Source organism: Saccopteryx leptura, chromosome 9 (assembly GCF_036850995.1).
Source record: "Saccopteryx leptura isolate mSacLep1 chromosome 9, mSacLep1_pri_phased_curated, whole genome shotgun sequence".
Lineage (NCBI taxonomy): Eukaryota > Metazoa > Chordata > Mammalia > Chiroptera > Emballonuridae > Saccopteryx > Saccopteryx leptura.
This window is the reverse complement of record NC_089511.1, coordinates 45,348,149-45,367,952: the sequence shown is the minus strand read 5'-3', so window position 1 is coordinate 45,367,952 and position 19,804 is coordinate 45,348,149. Positions and strand designations below refer to the sequence as shown.

The 19,804-nt window shown below is 43.6% G+C and overlaps 1 protein-coding gene across 1 annotated transcript; it reads right to left on the bottom strand.

Annotated features, from left to right (window-relative positions):
- Positions 1 to 15,406: 15,406 nt before the first annotated feature.
- Positions 15,407 to 19,191, bottom strand: LOC136381053 (interferon lambda-1-like). Its single transcript, XM_066349390.1, has 5 exons — positions 19,143 to 19,191; positions 16,199 to 16,314; positions 15,776 to 15,919; positions 15,593 to 15,673; positions 15,407 to 15,505 (listed from the first exon to the last, which is right to left on the bottom strand). Exons 1-5 carry the CDS (start codon positions 19,189 to 19,191, stop codon positions 15,407 to 15,409), a joined length of 489 nt encoding a protein of 162 aa, XP_066205487.1.
- Between the last annotated feature and the right edge of the window lie 613 nt (positions 19,192 to 19,804).

Genomic DNA, 19,804 nt, shown 5'->3' with positions numbered 1-19,804 from the left:
GGGCCCATGCAGGTTAGCATTGGATTTGGACAGTCGGTAAAGAAACAACAGAGCCAAAAACTGATGGGCTATCATCTTTAATCCTAGCTTGCACCCGGCGGGCAAGTAAAAACACACACTGGGCTGCAAAACCCACTGACATTCAGTGCTCACAAAGCTACTGACTTATCCGAGTTTCCTAGAATCAAAGGTTTCTAGCTCACCAGCCTTATTCACCTCTGTTCCCCATCTCCTTCCTTCTCCCTGCACAAACTCTGCACAAACTGGCTTCTCACTCAACACTCTGCCATCTTGGCTGCTTCTCCTGGCCTCCTCCACGTGGCCTCCTTCTGCTCTCTGCTCTGCTCTCTCCTCTAATGATAATCTCAGGAACCAAGAGAGCAAGCTCCCGTTCTGCCCCTATTTTATAGTGTAGAAATCAAAACCTTTAATCCAATATACAAAATAGGGAAGTCTCTAATACAAAGTCACATATCTGAGTCATGATGGGATTGTACCACCCCACATCAAAAACGGTGGGAAAGGCTTAATCCCAAAACCAAGCCCCAGGCTACAAGGATTCTGCCTGCCCACAGCTAGCCCCCAACATACATTAATATCACCTGGGCAACGGCCTCCACGTGGGCAGCGTCATCTTTAACAAAGTGACCATAATACATTTTATCTGCCCAACAGTCTGAAACTCTAGGAGTGAAGACTCAACAATCTGAGTTTTCACATGCCTTCCTAGTGATTCTGATGGACACTGGAGTTTGAGAACCACTGGGTTAGGGCTTTGGTCTTCTAAACTTTCATGTCACTGGTTGTTTATTATATCTAGAATTTTCTGCATTGATACTTCAGTTTGCTCTGCTCCAATGAAATTTGTATCATATAATTTTTCTGACTTAAAAAAATTCCATGAGCTACAGAGAGAGGTCTGGACATCTGTAGGGGTCCCAGGTCAGAGAGCTTCAGGAGAGGGCCAAGACTTTTCTCAGATATACCTGCCCCGGGGGAGGAGCCTTATTCCCAAACTTTCCTGGGTCCCATGATGCTCCTTTAAACCAGAGCTACTCAACCCTCACTGTGTCCCGAATCACTTCGGGGTGAGAGAAGGGTGAGGACCTGTTAGAATACAGGTCCTGATTCAACAGGTCTGGCATAGTATTCAGGTTCTACATTTCCTGCAAGCTCTCAGGTGGCGCCAGGCTGCTGGGGGCTGTTGAGTAAACTGCTCGCCACCGACTGACATCCCAATCCCAACCCCGGGAGAACCAGTTCCAAATCCGGGTTCTGCCCCAAAGAGGGCGTGGCAGGAATTGAGAGGTGAGCAAGGCCAGGGGGACGCAGAGGAGTGGTTGAGATGCAAGGAAAATGCAAATGAAATTTCAGAAGGAAGCCTGTGAAGAAGCAGAGTCTGAAACTCCTAGGGGCTGGAACAGGTTTGGCTCAAGTGTCCCTGCGGGTGGCCGGTGAAAACCGGCCTAAACAAAGCCCCGGAAGAGGACGGAGTTTCAAGGGTAGTAGAAACGGCTTAGGGGAGGCTGGAAGTGTTCGCGAGATGGCGCCATAACACAGCGATTAGCAAACAGGCTCAGATATGCTGGATCCCGGGTTCAAATCCCACCTGCTTCTTATGTTACTCAGTTTCCATGAACTTCAATTCCCTCTTGTGCAGAGATAATAACGGAAAAGCTAGTTATATGCCCTATTTTTGAGGACTGTAAGGGACGCTTGTTTCTTTTTTTATTGCTTATATTGATCATTGGTACTTTCTCTTTTTTTAAAAACAATACTGTATTGGTCTTAAGATATAATCACAACAGGCGGACCAGGAGGTGACGCAGTGGACAGACGCCGGACTAGATGCAGAGGACCCAGGTTCAAAACCCAAGGTCACTGGCTTGAGCGCGGGCTCATCCGACTTGAGCGCAGCATTGCTGCTTGAGAGTGGGGTCATAGAGATGAACCCATGGTCGCTGGCTTGAGCAAGGGGTCACTCGCTCTGCTGTAGCTGCCCGTCAAGGCACATATGAGAAAGCAATCGATGAACAACGAAGAATTGATGCTTCTCAACTCTCTCCCTTCCTGTCTGTCCCTCTTTCTGTCTCTCTCTGTCACAAAAATAAATGATATAATTGCAACAATTTTATTAGTCTTTTCCAGTCACTGATGATAACCAATATTTAGTTTTGTAGGTCCTCTCCATTGTATATTTGCTTTTTCTTTAATTTGATCTTATTTCATTAATAGTAATACATAGTATAAGATTGGTGGATAATGGGGGAAGGTCATGTGGGGAACTCAGGCTGGGGAACTTTGGCTAGGACCACCCACACTCTGGCACGCCAAAAGAAACTTCCCAGGAACCCTTTGGAAAAGAGCGACACCTCCATCAGCCAGTGAGATTTCACCACGTCATATTAGCTCGACCACCCTAGGGACCCTTTAAATATCTCTCACGTGGGTCACCCCTTGCTACTTCCCTGGCGTCTCTGTCCCTGGGACCAGGGGACCTCATTGGGCGGGAAGTGCTCTGTACTCAATAAAGCCTTTTATTATTTCACACTTTGTGGCTACAGTCCCTTCCTTCTTCCTCAGTGGGGAAAAATACCTTACACATAGAATTAGCTTTTATTGTGCATTTGGTTTTTACCCTTTCTTCCCTTCTACTTTCTTTGAGTTTGTTGTGCTCTCTTGTCCTAACATTGGAGATGGTGTTTAGCTGCTACTTTTCAGCAATTTTTCTTTTCCAGCTGCTACTTTTCAGCAATTTGTCTTCAGGCTTCCTGCTTCCTTTGCAGGGGTGCTGTGTGGCTTACATAAGATAATAAATATAGCACAGTGAGATTGTGTCAGGCACACGAAAAGTGTTCAATACATTAACTGTTAATGTTGGTGTTGGTTTTTATTATTATTATTATTAATCAGGGACCTGATTAAGACAGAGAAAGTTTTGGGGAAAGAAACTTGGATCAGTTATGCATTGGTTTTCTTATTGTTGTTATAACAAACACCTACAATAAGGTGTTTAAACTTAGTGGTTTAAAACAACACAGATTTATTATCTGAGAAGTCTGGAGGTCAAAAGTCCAAAATGGGTCTTACTGGGCTACAACCAAAGTGTAGGTGGGGACTCATTCCTTCTGGAGGCTCCAGGAGAGAATCAATTTCCTGGCATTTTTCAGCTTCTAAAGGCTCTTTGCATTCTGTGGCTGGTGGGCCCTTCCTTCTGCACAGCCAGCAACATAGCATCCTCAAGTCTGTCTCTGACGCAGACCATCTCTTCGGTCCCTTTACCACTTCAAAGGATTTTGGTGATTGGACTTCCCCAGATAACCCAGGTTCATTTCATTATTTGATGTCACTGATTAGCAAATTTTTAAAAAATCTCTGCAAACTTAACTCCCCTTGCTATGTAATGTAGCATATTCATAGGGACTGGGGATTAAGACATGAACATTGTTTTGCTTGCCACAAATCAGTATTGAGGTTTCCTGTCAGTGAGGAGTACTCGTCTTTCTTATATGAAGAGAGGTAACTGCCCACAATGTCTGGGGCTCCAGTGTCAGGGCACAAGCTCCTTCTACATTGTCACTTCTCTATCAATATGTGGCTCCTCTTCATGGTCCAGGACGATTGCTTGAGCTCCATCCTTCCCATCTATATCCCAGATAACAGGTGGGGAATGGGAGAGAGAGGTGAAGAAGGAAATGCCTTGCCGTTTAAGAGCCCTTCCCAGAAGTGCCACATGACACTACTCTCCATATCAGGGTCCCCAAACTTTTTACACAGGGGGCCAGTTCACTGTCCCTCAGACCGTTGGAGGGCCAGACTATAAAAAAAACTATGAACAAATCCCTATGCACACTGCACATATCTTATTTTAAAGTAAAAAAACAAAACGGGAATAAATACAATATTTAAAATAAAGAACAAGTAAATTTAAATCAACAAACTGACCAGTATTTCAATGGGAACTATGCTCCTCTCACTGACCACCAATGAAAGAGGTGCCCCTTCCGGAAGTGCGGCGGGGGCCGGATAAATGGCCTCAGGGGGCCGCATGCGGCCCGCGGGCCGTAGTTTGGGGACCCCTGCTCTATATCATGATGTCAGGACTTAGCTACAGGTGGTCACATGATGCCATAAGAAGCTGGGTCTTGACTCAGGTTATCCATATGCCTGGCAAAAAATCAGGTTTCTTATTGCTGAAGGAAGAACAAATACTGAGGTATTGTCACAAAGCTTAGATGAGAGGAATGACAGAGAATCAGACAGGATCCAGATATCCAGGGGAGAAAAAGTAACTCTTGCTTTTCTTCAATCTGGGGGCAGTAGGAAGAAGGTTGGGCGAAGTAAGCTGGTAATGAACTAGTCCTGGAATCTGTGAATGTGTCCTTGTGTAAAAAGGACTTTGCAGATATGTTTGAGTTAAAGGTCTTGAGATGGGGAGTTTGTCCTGGATTATCTGAGTGAACCCTAAATGAAAACACATGTCCTCATAAGGAGGAGGCAGAGGGACATTTGACTTCAGAGGAGAAGGAGATGTGATGACAGAAGCAAAGATTGGAGTGATGTTCTTTGAAGACAGAGGAGGGGGCCACAGTCCAGGAGTACAGGAGGCCACCAGAATCTGAAAAAGGCAAGGACACGGAATTGTCCCTGGGTCCTCCCTAAGGAAGCAATCTTGCTGATACTTTGCTTTTAGCCCTTGAAGACTCCTTTGGGTCTTCTGACCTCCAGAACTGAGAGAACACATTTGTGTTACTGTAAACCACTATGATCGTGGTAATTTGTGACAGCAGCCACAGGAAATGAATATAGTGACTTTGCTCTTAAACCTCCCATGTTCCTTCCCTAGGAGCTGTAACTGGGGTAGGAGATTTCCCTGAGATACTGGGTATTGGCTAAAGTCTTTCAAGGAACCAAGGTGATGACGATCCAGCAATTCCACTTCTGGGTATTTACCCAGAGAAAAAGAAAACAATAACTCAAAAAAAATCTGTGTGTTTATTGCAGCATTATTTATAATAGCCAAGATATGGAAACAACCTAAATGTTTATCAGTGAATAAATGGATAAAGAAGATGTGGCACACACATTTAATGGAATACTATTCATGCATAAAAAAGAATAAAATCTTGCTATTTGCAACCACATAAGTGGAACTTGAGGGCCTTATACTGAGTGACACAAAAGTTAGGCAGAGAAAGGCAAATACTGTATGTGGAATTTTAAAAACATATGTGGAATTTAAAAAACAAAGACAAACAAACAAAGATCAAGCTCATAAATATGGAGAACAGATTAGTGGCTGTCAGAGGGCGGGGATGGGCAAAACAGGTGACGGGGGTCAAAAGATACAAGTTTCTAGTATAAAATAAATAGGTAATGGGGCTATAATGTACAACATGATGACTATAACTAATAACACTGTATTGCATATTTGAAAATTGCTAAGTAGATCCTAAAAGTCCTTCATCACAAGAAAAGGAATTTGTAACTATGTGTGGTGATGGATGAGAACTAGACTTATTTGGTGATATTTTGCAATATATACAAATATCTAATCATTATGTTAAATACCTGAAATTAATATAATGTTATATGTCAATTATGTATCAATAAAAAATGATTATGGGAATTTGGGGGAGGGGACTTCCAGGAGGCAAGGGATGGATTAAATTGTCAATACACTCAGATATAGTGGTAACAGTAGTTACTGTGATCACAAGACTGTTTGGTTGGAACTTTAAACTGCCTTCATAGTTTAGGGACTAGATGTGAAGCCTTGTTCCTCACAAGGTGGTTCATGCATTGGTTGCATCACCTGGAGCTGTTTACAAAATGCAGCTCTCAGGTGCCACCCAGGACTATTGAATTCAAATCAGAAGTTTAACAAGATCCCTGGATAATTCATATTATGTTAAACTGGGAAAAGCACTGCTCTAAAGCACAACTCATTTCTTGAAATAAAATGGGGGGAAAACATAGACAAAGTACACTAGAGTTCATTGAGGCTTAATAGTGCATGTTAAGTCCTTTCTTCTGCTGCTATTTATAGGCTAGATCACCCAGAAATGTTGCTACATTTGAATGCATGCCTTGCTAGGTGGTGATTAAAAGAGTAAGATAAAAAAGAATTTTTTTAATTAAAAAAAACACCCAAAACGGAAACTCTGTATCAATTAAATAACTCTCTATTCTCCCCTCCCCCAGCCCTTGATAACCACCCTTCTTACTTACTGTCTCTGTGAATTTTGACTACTTTAGGTATCACATATAAGTAAAATCATGTGGACCCTAGTCGGATTGCTCAGTGGATAGAGCAGCGGTTCTCAACCTGTGGGTTGCGACCCCGACGGGGATCGAACGACCAAAACACAGGGGTCGCCTAAAGCCATCGGAAAATACATATTTATTATACAATACATTTTTAAATAAAATATGTATTTCCGATGGCTTTAGGCGACCCCTGTGTTTTGGTCGATCAACCCCCGCCGGGGTGGCGACCCACAGGTTGAGAACCGCTGGGATAGAGTGTCCTCCTGGCCCTCCGAGATTGTGGGTTTGACCCCCGTCAGGCTTGGAACAAGTTGATGTTTCTTTCTCTCTCTCTCTTTCTCCCTTCCCCTCTCTTCTCCCTCTTAAATCTATGGGAAAAAAATTTTAAGTAGAATCATACAGTATTTGCTAAAAAAAAAAAAGTAGTAGTAGTACTAAAAATAATGGCCATGGCAATAATAAAAATAATGCCAAGAACAGCTACCACTTTTTGAACCCCTCTTATGTGCTGGATTCTCTGCTAAAGGTAGAGAACATGTGTTCTCGTTTACTGCATTTCCTCATGTATATGACGCTCCCATGTATAAGATGCACCTTAATTTTGGGGCCTAAAATTTGAAAAAATTGTATTACATAAAGTTATTGAACTCAAGTTTTATTCATCATAAAATTCATACAACTCCTCATCACTGTCAAAACTCTCATCCATTAGCTTGTCCTCATCTGTGTCTGATGACGAATCACTGTCTTCAACAATGAGCACAAAAACAAGCATGAAAAAGCAGGAAATGCAAGTAAAAAAATCCACAACCACTGTATAAGATGCATCCAGTTTTTAGAACCCCAATTTTTTTATTTTTTTTATTTTTTGGTGGGCCATTAGCTTTAATTCTAGCTTGTACCCAGCGGACAAGTAAAAACACACACTGGGCTCCAAAACCCACTCATTCAGGGCTCCCAAAGCCACTGACTTATCCGAGTTTCCTAGAATTAAAGGTTTCTAGCTCACCAGAGTTATTCACCTCTGTTCCCCATCTCCTTCTCTCTGCACAAACTCTGTACAAATTGGCTTCTTCAGCATTCCTCCATCTTGGCTACCTCTCCTTTCCTCCATGTGGCCTTTCTGTGCTCTCCTCTCTAATGCTAATCTCAGGAACCGAGGACGTCAAATTTTTTTAAAAAGTACGTCTTATACATGGGGAAATACAGTACTTTTCATAGATACAAATGGGACAGTGACAATGAAACTGCCAGTTAAAACAAACTGTGTTTTGTCACAGTAACAAATAGCCCAGAGAGGTTTTGCTGCAGTAACCAATAAACCTGCAAAGGTTTATTTCTTTCTCATACTATGTGCATCACAGGTCAGTCTGGGGCTTTGCTTGTCCTTGTTCTCACTCAGGTTGTACAAAGCAGCCAATAATCAGACCACTGTCAGTTCCTTGCCACGGAAAAAAGCAAGCAAAACCTGCACTGGCCTTTAAAGCTTTGTCCCAGAAGTGCCATGTTCTACCACTTAACATTGTGTATGTGTGTTAAGGAGCGACAAATGCAAACTTTACATAATAGATTTTTTAAAAAGCAAACATTTCCCTTATATCCCTCTCTTATAGTGGCACAGTGGGTAGATCATAGACCTGGAACACTGAGGCCCCAGGTTTGAAATCCCGAAGTTATGGGCTTGAATGTGTGTTCATTGGCTTGAACAAGGGCCCAAGAGCTTGAATGCAGGATCATCTACATGATCCCAAGGTCTCTGCCTTGAGCCCAAAGTTCCCTGACTTGAATCCCAGGTCACTGACTTGAGCTCCACCCCCTCTCAAGGCACATAGGAAAAGCAATCAACGAACAACTAAAGTGAACCACCTATAAGTTGCTGCTTCTCACTCTTTAAAAAATAAATTAAAAATATTTAAAAAATAATTCTCTAAAAAAAATTGCCCTTTTAGAGATTACATTCCAATTGGAAAGACAGGCAATAAACAAAATAGAATAAATAAAATGATTAAATACCACATAGCAGTATATGCTATAAAGGGAAGTGAGGCAGTCAAGGAGGACGGAGTAGGGTAAGAGCAATTATGAATGGAGCAGCCAGGAGTAGTGGGGTTCAAGAAGAAACGTTTGAGCGAAGATCTGAGGAGAGGAAGGAGGGCGCTACAGTGATTCTGGAGACAGAGCATTACAGGCAGAGAGAACAGCAAGTGCAAAGGAATATTTGAGAAATGGCAAGGAGTGTGTGGTTAGAGTGGAGAGGTAGGACGAGAGGGGAAGACATGGAGTCAGAGTGGTCACAGGGGGAGGTCATGTAGGGCCTTATATAAGAACTGTTGTCCTTGACTCTGAGTGTGATGGTGTCAGGATAGGTCCTGACAGGGGAGGGACTTGACCTGACTCAGATGTTCACAGGGTCCTTCCAGTTGTATGTGGGGAACAGACTGGGGGGTTGGGGCTAGGAGTGCGGGAGTCCTGGGAGGAGGCTGCTGCCATGGTCTAGGCAGGAGATGGTAAACAGGACCAGGGTGGGGGCAGTGGCAGAGTGAAAAATGGTCAGATTCAGCATTACCTAGAAGACCTTAAAAGAAGAATAAGGCTGAATAATGGGGAACTCCACCTACCTGATGTCTTTGAACTGGGCCATCAGTCTTTTATGGCCTTTCCACTTGAACTGAAAGATTGGCTTCTTGGGTCTTGAGTTCTCAGATTTTGGACTGAAACTTATACCATATTTCCCCCAGGTTCTTAGGCCTTTGAACTTGGACTAGAACTACACATCGGCTCTCCTGGTCTCCAGCTTGCTGATTGAAGGTCTTGGGACTTAGCCTGCATAATTGTGTAAGCCAATTCCTCATAATTTCTCTCTCTCTCTCTCTCTCTCTCTCTCTCTCTCTCATATAGATAGAGGATAGATAGGTAAATATATAGAGATATACAGATATAGATATATCTCCTGTTGGTTTCGTTTCTCTGGAGAACCCTAACACAGGGAGGCAGAGAAATGGGGTAGAAGCTGGAAAGGATGTGGGAATGAATTAAAATTTCTTTAATAGGAATTATAGGAATACACAGAGGCAAACTTATGATGCAGGATAAAGGGGTGAATTGTGGAGGGTGCTGGTGAGTGAGAAAGGGGTTAAACCCAGGCTCCAAACAGAAAAATTGGACTTAAAATGAGGACAACAGAATATCTAGGATCAGATGCTGGTGGGTAAGCAGATGTGGTAATGGGGGCACATGGGGTTTCTCTTATATTGCTTCTATGTTTTCAGTATAAGAAGCAAAGCCATCTGTGAGAATGAGGAGGAGAAAAGCAGAGTTGAAGATTCAAAGTGAGAAGAGACAATATGAAAAAGGTATTGGAGGACTATAATAGATTATGGAGGCCCGAAAGAACTTCAGTTTTAAAAAAGATTGTATTTATTGATTTTAGAAAGAGGAGAGAAAGAGAGAAAGAAGGAGAAGAGGAATAGGAATAATCAATTCATAGTTGCTTCTCATATGTGCCTTGACCTGGCAAGCCCAGGGTTTCAAACTGGCAACCTCAGAATTCCAGGTCAACACTTTATCCACTGTACTACCATAGGTCAGACTAACTTTAGTTTTGATTTTTTAAATTTTATTTAGAAAATTAACTTTAATGAGGTGAAATTGATCAATACAAGTACATAGGTTTCAGGTGAACATTTCTATAGCACTTGAACTGTTGATTATGTTGTATATTCTCACCCAAAGTCAAATCATTTTCTGTCACCTTATATTTGTCCCTTTTTACATCCCAGTTTTGATTTTTAAACAATTTATCCTCTTTGCTGTGGCCTGAGCCCATAGAGGAAGTGGGTCTTCACCTGATTCCATGAAGTGGACCATCTTTGGTCACCTAATCATAGTTGTTTCATGTCCCTTGTCAATGAATCTTTTAGGCTGAGACAGGTGACACATGCTGGTCAATGTGATGGTCATTCATTCTTTCAAAAAATATTGATTGAACATATACTATGTACTAGACACTATTTTGGGTGTTGAAAAACACAGAGGTGAATGAAACAGACTAGAATCACTGCCCTGGTAGAGCTTAGAGCAGGCGTCCCCAAACTATGGCCCGCGGGACACATGCAGCCCCCTGAGGCCATTTATCCGGCCCCCTGCTGCACTTCCAAAAGGGGCACCTCTTTCACTGGTGGTCAGTGAGAGGAGCACTGTATGTGGTGGCCCTCCAATGGTCTGAGGAACAGTGAACTGGCCCCCTGTGTAAAAAGTTTGGGGACCCCTGAGAGACAGGTAACAAACAACAACATAATAAGCAAATTTATAGTATGTAGAAGGTAATATGTGCTACAGGGGAAAGAGCAGAGTAAGGGAGATGAGGAGCACTAGAGAGGCTTTAATTCTCAATAAGATATTAGTGTGGGCATGAAGACAAGTTTGCTAAGGGTCTCTAGGAAAGAGTTTCCTCAGTGAAAAAGAGGATAATGTCTAGAACTCTGGTAGCCACCATGACCATGAGGAAATCTAACTGGAGAAGGAGACTGAAATGCTGAGGATGGCCAGGATGAGAGATGGGAAGAATCAGGGTTATTGATAGCATTAATGTGACTTCCTAAATTAGCAAACTTTTATTTATCTCTCCCTCTGGCTTCTTCTTGAGATTGTAAATTCCTGATTGTTTAAGCCAGTAGAGTTGGGATTTTCCATTATTTAAACAAAAGAAAAGAATCCCTGATAAACATATTTGTATTTCATAGACAGCAGAATAATAGTTCTATTTGTTTTACACACATATGTGATTATATCCATATGTGATGTGACAACATTTTATTTTTTAAAACAATCTACAAGTGCTGAAATGAACAGTCATTCACCAAAGTCCCAGGAATGGAAGAAACCAACGCGCTCCATCAAACAGTGGTATTCAGAACCATGGAGAGCAGCCCACTGTTGCCACCTTCACAGCACTGCAGACTAGCTCATTTTTAGAGATAGGGGTTTTCACTAGCCAGTCCCTTTGTACAGATCATTATTCAGAAGATGGCAAAGAAATCTTGAGTCTTTGTTGCTATTGGCTTATTAGGTGGTCCAGTTTGGATCTGAATTTGAGCTGGTTTCTATGGACAATAATCAAATTAATTTGTTCTTGTCCTTAAAATTGGAGCTAAAGATATGAATTTAGGATGTGTTAAACTACCTTATTATTCTAAATATAGTCATCCCTTCCAATGTGAGGGATCCAAATTTTTGCTCTTTTGACCTCAGGCTTGGCTATGTTATTTGTTTGGGCCAATGAAATGGGAGCAGAGGTCAAGTGGTGCATATAAGTCTTGAGCAGAGGCTCTAAGAACCAGTGCATGGTCCACTGTGTGCTTTTAGCTCTATTCTAAGACTAGAAATATCCAAGGGCTGGACCTTCATCTTGGACTCATGAGAATCTGAGACTCAGCTTACCCAAGATGGTCATTGCATGATTGAGCAATAAACCTTTGTTGTTATAAACCACTGAAAATTAAGAGTCATTTGTTACTATAGTAAAATCCAGCCTAAGTGGACTGATACAGGGGCAATCAGTGAGAAGGTGGCTGGTCTCCAGCTCCAAGTTACCCACAGGGATATCTGAGATGACCAGAGAGAGTGTAAAGAGGAAAGAGAGACAAGAGTCCAGGATAAGAACCTGAGAAGTTCCAGTACTTAAGAGATGGGAAGAAGAAAAAAATGGAAAATGTAATTGAGAAGAAGAAACAAGAAGTTGAAGAAAGACAAGAAGAATGTGATGTCACAAAATCAACATGAAAGACAGTTACAAGAGGAGCTGGTGAGGAATGGGTTCAATGCTGTTGAGAAGTCTTCTAGGGTAAAAACTGCAGAAGCTGTCACAAGATTTAGCTACGAAGAGATTGTTGATGTTGACTGGAGCTTTAGGAGCAGAAGCTAGCTGCCAGGGTTATGGAGACCAGAATGGGTAAGGAAGTAGAGCCAGTGGAAAAGTGAGGTGAAGGAATAGTAGGAGAGATTAAGAAAGAGATTTTATGCCTGACCAGGCAGTTACACAGCAAATAGAGCATCGGACTGGGATGCAGAGGACCCAGGTTCAAAACTCCAAGGTTGTGGGCTTGAGCACAGGCTCACCAACTTGAGCATGGGGTCGCTGGCTTGAGCGTGGGATCATAGACATGACACCATGTTTGCCAGCTTGAGCCCAACATCACTGGCTTAATCAAGGGGTCAGTTGTTCTGCTGTAGCCCCCTGGTCAAGGCACATATGAGAAAGCAATCAATAAATAACTAAGGTGCTGCAACAAAGATTTGATGCTTCTCATCTCTCTCCCTTCCTGCCTGTCTCTATCTGTCCCTCTCTCTGTCTCTCTCCCTCTGTCTCTCTTGTTAAAGAGAGAGAGAGAGAGAGGGAAAGATTTTATAAAAGGGGAGACTGCTGACAGGCAAGTACTTGTAGAAAGCAAGTTTTGAAAAACAGAGATTAAGGGAGAGGTAATTTATGGAGGAATGCCAAGAGAGACATGACCAGGCACTGGCCCATATTAGGAAGAGAGACAGCTCATCCATGGTGGCAGAGAAGCAAGGGCAGGGCGGGGTAGGCAGGAGAGCAGTGTGAATGGTGAGGAATTTCTAGCTGGCAGCTTCTGTGAGGGAGAGGGCAAAGTCATTTCTTTGGAGACAGAGAAGATGTGATGGAGAAATAGATATGAAGAAGCAGAAATGATTTGAAAAACATGTAGCAAAACTTTCAAGAAATAGAAGTTTGAAGAAATAGTGATGTCACAGAGATGGAAGTAGGCAGACGTGCCTGGTTCCCTGAAATGCAGCCTGGATTATCCATCTTCCCATCCCCCTCTATGGATACTGACTACTTGGACACCTTGCAGCTTCAAACCAATCCCAGCCCCAGGTGATGGTGGAGACAGAATAACTCTATGCAGCCATAATTTTTCAAAAATCTTTTTTAAGCGAGAAGAGGGAAGATAGAGACTCTTACATGCGTACCAACTGGGATCCCTCCGGCAACCCAGTCTGAGGCCGATGCTGGAATCAGCTGAGCTATCCTCAGCACATGAGGCTGATGCTCAAACTAGCCAAGCTATCTTCAGTGCCCAGGCTGGCGCTCAAACAAATTGAGCCACTGGCTGCGAGAGAGGAAGAGGGAGAGAAGGGGCAGAGAGAGGGGGAAAGAAGCAGATAGTGGCTTCTTATGTGTGCCTGACCAGGGATCAAGCCAGGGATGTCTGTATGCCAGGTCAATGCTTTATCCACTGAGCAAAACAGCCAGGGCTGAATTTTTCAATTTTAAGGGAAACTTGTCTTCATTTCCATGTGTGTCATTAGGAGTGTTTTTTTGGCTGCAAGTAACAGGAAGCCCTAGCTCTACTGGCTTAAAATTGAGGTAAATTTATTATCTCAGACAAAAATAAGCAATGAATACAGACACAAATATCCTTAACAAAATATTAACACATAGAATTCAGCAATAGATCAAAAGAATTATACGTCATAAAGACACATGCAGCCCCATGTTTATTGCAGCATTGTTCACAGTGGCCAGGACATGGAAACAACCAAAAAGCCCATCAATAGATGACTGGATAAAGAAGATGTGGCACATATACACTATGGAATACTACTCAGCCATAAGAAATGATGACATCGGAACATTTACAGCAAAATGGTGGGATCTTGATAACATGATACGAAGCGAAATAAGTAAATCAGAAAAAAACAGGAACTGTATTATTCCATACGTAGGTGGGACATAATAGTGAAACTAAGAGACATTTATAAGAATGTGGTGGTTACGGGGGGGGGAGGGGGGAATGGGAGAGGGATAGGGGGTGGGGAGGGGCACAAAGAAAACAAGATAGAAGGTGACAGAGGACAATCTGACTTTGGGTGGTGGGTATGCAACATAATTGAACGACAAGATAACCTGGACTTGTTATCTTTGAATATATGTATCCTGATTTATTGATGTCACCCCATTAAAAAAAATAAAATTATATATATAAAAAAAAAAAAAAGAATTATACGTCATGATTAAATGAGGTTTATTCCAAGGGTGCAAGGCTGATTTAATATTTGAAAACTAATTATACAATTCACCCAAACAGCCTAAAATAAAATCACACAATTATAACAATCAATGCAGGAAAAGCATTTGCCCATTCATGACTAAAAAAAGAAAGAAAGAAAAAAATGCTTAGAAAAATAAGAATGGAGAAGTTCCTCAAATTGCTTTCTTAAAAATCATCAACAAAAAACCCTACAATTAACATTACACTAAATGATGAAAATTAATGCTTTTCTCTGAAGATCAGAAGAAAGACAAAGCTATTCACTCTCACCATTCTTATTCAACATAGGTCCACAGTTCTAATCGGTGCAATAAGGCAAGAAAAGGAAATAAAAGGCATATAGATTATAAAAGAAGAAATAAAACTGTAGATGACACAATTGTCTGCGTAGAACAATGCCCACAGTGGAACTTAAATGACATTTTGGTGACAACTCTCTTTGTGACATTCCTCCCAGCAGATCTCCACCCTGAAAATGAGTAGGTATAGAGCCATGGGAGGTTTAGGTCAATGAACCACAAATACACATCTGACACATATCCACTGAATCAAGGCTTAGGTTCATGATAAAGCTATTGTTCCACTGACCTGACCCTGCCATAGCCTCCTGTAGAGGCTTATTGTTATCTTATTACTTGGCGTAACTCTCACTTGTTATATATATTTAAGTCATTTGCAATGAAATCTTCCATTACTTGTGGCTAGAGACATCCTTAGTGGTCCTTTCAGTCCTCATTCATTTCTTCTTATTCTCTCCCTCTCTCCCTTCCACCCTCCCTGTGGCCTTCTCACTCCTTCTCTTCCCCTCCCACACTCATACACACATACTCAGAGAGCCAAAGTCAAATATGTGGTCATGCAGCCATTTGTATCATCACATATGAAAAAGGTCAATGTCACAGACAGATTGTTTATTTTCACACATTGTATGGAAAGTGCAAGAATAGACAGCTTTGGAGAGCTTCATAAATAAATAGGGGTTAGGAAGTAATAATCTAGAGGACATAATTTGTGTATAAATAAAATCTAATATGCTGGGACAGGTTGCAGGTGGGTCTCAGGGGTTAGAGACACAGGTCTCCACTGGTGACAGATTTTAGGTCATGGGTGAGGAGGCAGAAGAGGTTGAATGTGACAGAGGCTTTAAGACAGCTACAGGACTCCTGTGAGAAATGAGGAACAGGTCAGTGGTTCTCATGTCTGAACTCCCAGCTGCTACTAAACATTAGTTTCTCCTCCTGGTCACTCACCTTCTGGGCCTCATGGAGGCGGTGCAGCCAGTGGCGGAGGTGGCCCTGCGGCCCGGAGCCTGCTGTGGACTGAGCTGGGACCTGTGGGCAGAGGAGGGTGGTGTGTGAGGCAGGACCTGGGACAAAGGGGACAATATGGTGGTCAGAGACCACAAACATGACCTGGGAGCCCAGGGTACTCACACAGGCCTGAAGCTTGGCGTGGATGTGGCACAGAGTGTGAAGGGGCTGGTCCAAGATGTCCCCCGGGGTTAAGTTAGCCACGGTCCCCAGGACCTTCAGTGTCAGGGACAGCTCAGCCTCCAAGGCCACAGGGCGCTCCCACACCTGAGGAGGGGAGACAGAGGCAGGTAAGGGCTGCATGTGAGAGAGATGGGGGGGGGAGGACAGGTGAGGAGGACTGAGGAAGGAGCAGGTGAAGGTGAAAGGTCAAGGAACAGGTGAGAGGGCGCAGCCAGTGTGGGTAGGAGAGGGGAAGAGGCCAGTGGGACTGAGGGGGAGGACAGACAGACAGGGACGAGTGAGAGGGGAAAGTGAAGGGGCCACCGAAGAAGCCAGAGAAGCAGCCAGGTGAGGTCAGGGCGGGACCTGACTCTCCCAACTCACCTGCAGCTGCCTCAGGTCCCGGGTCCTGGGGAATGGGCGGGAGCTGCAGCTCCAGTTCTTCAGTGAGAGCAACTCTTCCTGGAGGGCAAGGGCAGAGGTCAGCCACAGCTGGAGGGCTGGAGGTCAGACCACAGCTGGATGGTGGTAGGAGACTCAGGGAGGTGTCCTCCACCCTTGTAAAGCCCCTTACCTGGCTTTATTCCTGGCTTATGAGCCCCTTTCACCATCCATGGGAGCTCCGCGCCGTCTTGTCTGGATCTCTGACTTCAGTCTCCCCGATGCTCTGTCCTCGACTCTGTCTGGGATATAATTCTTGTCCTAGCTCCACACTGCAACATTTAGCCTGGACAGACAGGTGGTCCAGTGCTAAGGTTGGCACAGAGCCAGCAGCAGACCCAGGCTGGGAAGCCAGAAACAGGGCAGAACCAGGGGAGTCTAGGAAGGGGAAACTGAGGAGGGAAGGTGCTTTCTTGAGTGGGACGATCCTTAGGGCTAGGCAGATCCCGCCCCACGAGAATAGGTGCCCAGGTGAGATGGGGGCATGGCAGGGGAGAGCTGATCTTTCTGGGGGTTGCCAAAATGTGAAGGGGTGGTGAGGAGCTCCCAGAGGGGCGCTGCTTAGGGCAGGGGAGGCCACCCAGGGGAAGGGTGACTGTGGTGGGAAGAGGAAGTTTGTCAGGCTGAGACAGCAAAGAATAAAGAAAAGAGCAGATCTCCTTACCCCTCCCCACCTGCCATGAATACGAGATGTGAATGAAAGGGTCTGTTCAGAATTTCAGGTAGAGCTGAGGTCTTCAACCAATTGATTGGACCAATCCATCCTTTTATTTGTTTGTTCAGTCAATTGTTCATTCAAGAATGTATTTATTGAGTGCTAATATAGGTCAGCACTGTTCTAGGCGCTGAGGATCCAACAGGGAACAAAACACAAAAACCTCCCTGCCCTTCATGGAGCTGACTTTGCACTGGGGGTGGGAGGGTCAAACAATAACAAAATAATAAACTAAATATACATATAAATGATATTGGGTATTAAGAAGTGCCTTGGAGAAAAATTAAGCCGGAGACGGAGTCAGGTGTGCACAGTTGGAAAAGGTGACATTTGATTGAAGACCTATAGGAGGGAGGGAACCATGAAGACATTTTGGGAAACACACCCAAGGCAGTGAAGCAGCCAGTAGAAAGTAAGTACAAGGAGGAGGCGCTCTCGTCGGCACCTCCCTGTCTGTGGGGCTTCCACACACGAGAGTGGTGAATTTTCACCACACCTCTCAAGTAGATGCTGTGCTTTCTCCCACCTTAAAAATGAGAAAGCTGCTGCTGAGAGAGGTCAAGAAACTTGCCAAGTTTACACAACAGATGCATGCCTTGGGAAGACAACTTTGCCTGGCACCCAGGCCTAACCTGGCACCTTCTGCCTCACAGGTATTGGGTTTATTAAGAAAACTTGGCTGTGCTCTCTGTCACCTGACTCCTCCCATTTGGAGAGTCCCTTGAGAGGACCTGATTGCTGACTTTGCCGTGTCCACTAAACTCCTCTCGTTCTTCTTTCCTCAGAACTAGAGGTAGAGGCTGGTTTGGGCCACCAAATGCAAGACATTTCCTGCACCCTCTACATTGGGTGTGGCCACGTGACTGCATCCTCACCCAAATCCAGGCTTTCAAACCCAGGGCAGGTGGTCCTGTTCTCTTTCCCCTTTCAGTGAGCTGGAACCTGGACACCTCTGAGAGCCAGACTGCACAGCACAGACAAGGGCAGCATCTAGGGAAGGGGTGCTAACCTGACATAAGAATTGGTGGCAGGTTCCCTGACCGGTGGTGGCGCAGTGAATAGTGCGTTGACCTGGGACACTATGGTCTCAAATTTGAAACCCTGAGGTCACTGGCTAGAGTGCAGGCTTATCCGGCTTGAGCACAAAGTCACCAGCTTGAGCACAGACTTGAACATAGGGTCACTGGCTCAGCTGGATCACCCTGGTCAAGACATGTATGAGAAACAATCAATGAACAACAAAAGTGCTATAACTACGAGTTGATGCTTCTTGTCTCTATCCCTTCCTGTCTCTCCCTCCCTCCCTTCTTCTTTCTCTCTTTCTCACTTGCGTGTACACACATACACACTAAAAAAATAAAAAATAAAAAATGCAGAGCAGGCCTTTGAAATTGGAAGAGCAGAAAAAGTCTTTATTTTCATTAACTTCTATCTGAAATTTAACATTTCCTTTCTGTATTAGATTCTTATGGCTGCTGTAACAAATTACCACAAACTTAGTGACTTAAAACAACACAAATTTTTGCCTGACTAGGCAGTGGCACAGTGGATAGAGCATCGCACTGGGACGCGGAGGACCCAGGTTTGAAACCCTGAGATCGCCAGCTTGAGCACAGACTCATCTGGTTTGAGCCCAAGGTCACTGGCTTGAGCAAGGGGTCACTCAATCTGCTGTAGCCCCCCAGTCAAGGCACATATGAGAAAGCAATCAATGAACAACTAAAGTGCTGCAACGAAGAATTGATGCTTCTCATCTCTCTCCCTTCCTGTCTGGCTGTCCCTCTCTCTGTCTCTGTCGCAAAAAAGAGTAAAAAAAACCAACACATTTTCTATCATCTGATGACTAGATAAACAAGATATGATTCTGTATATCCATACAATCGACTATTATTTACCTTTAAAAAAGGAAGGAAATTCTGACACATGCTACAACATAAATGAACCTCAGGACACTATGCTAAGTGAAATAAGTCTTTCACAAAAAGATAAAAACTGTCTGATGCCACTTACCTGAGGTACTTAGAGTAGGAAATTCATAGAGACAGAAAGTAGAATGGTGGTTGCCAGGGGCTGAGGGAGGGGAGTGGGGAATTTTGTTTAAGGGGTACTGAGTTTCAGTTACAAGGTGAAAATGTTCTGGAGACTGGGTACACAACAATAGAATATACTTACCGTATAAGTCTACTAAACTGTACACTTTGAAATGATTAAGGTGGTACATTTTCTGAGTTTTTTTCACAACTATAAAGAAAACATCAGCTCTGGCTGGATAGCTCAGTTGGTTATAGGGTCATCCTGAAGCACAGAGGTTGCCAGTTTGATCCCTGGTCAGGGCACATACAGGAACAGTTCGATGTTCCTCTCTCTCTCTCTCTCTCTTTTCCCCTTCCTCTCTCTCTAAAATCAATCAATCATTTTTTTAAATAAATAGAAATTAAAAATTACCTAACAAAAAGAACAAAACAAAAACATTCCACAATTCATACTCCCACAGTTTTGGAGCTCAGAAGTCTAAAATAAAGGTGTAGGCAGGGCTGGTTTCTTTTGGAAATTTTAAAGGAAAATCCACTTCCCTTTCAGCTCCTAGAAGTCATCTGCATTCTGAGATTCGTGTTTCCTTCCTCACATCGCTCCAATCTCCCATCTCTTGCTTTCTGGTGTCACCTGCCACCACTAGCTCTGACCGTCCTGCCTCCCTCTTAGGAGGACACATGTGATTACATTGGACCCACCTGGACAACCCAGGATAACCTTCCCATCTCAAGACCCTTAGTCACATTTATAAAGTCTTTTACCACTTAAGGCCACAGGTTCCAGGAATTAGGGACAACTTT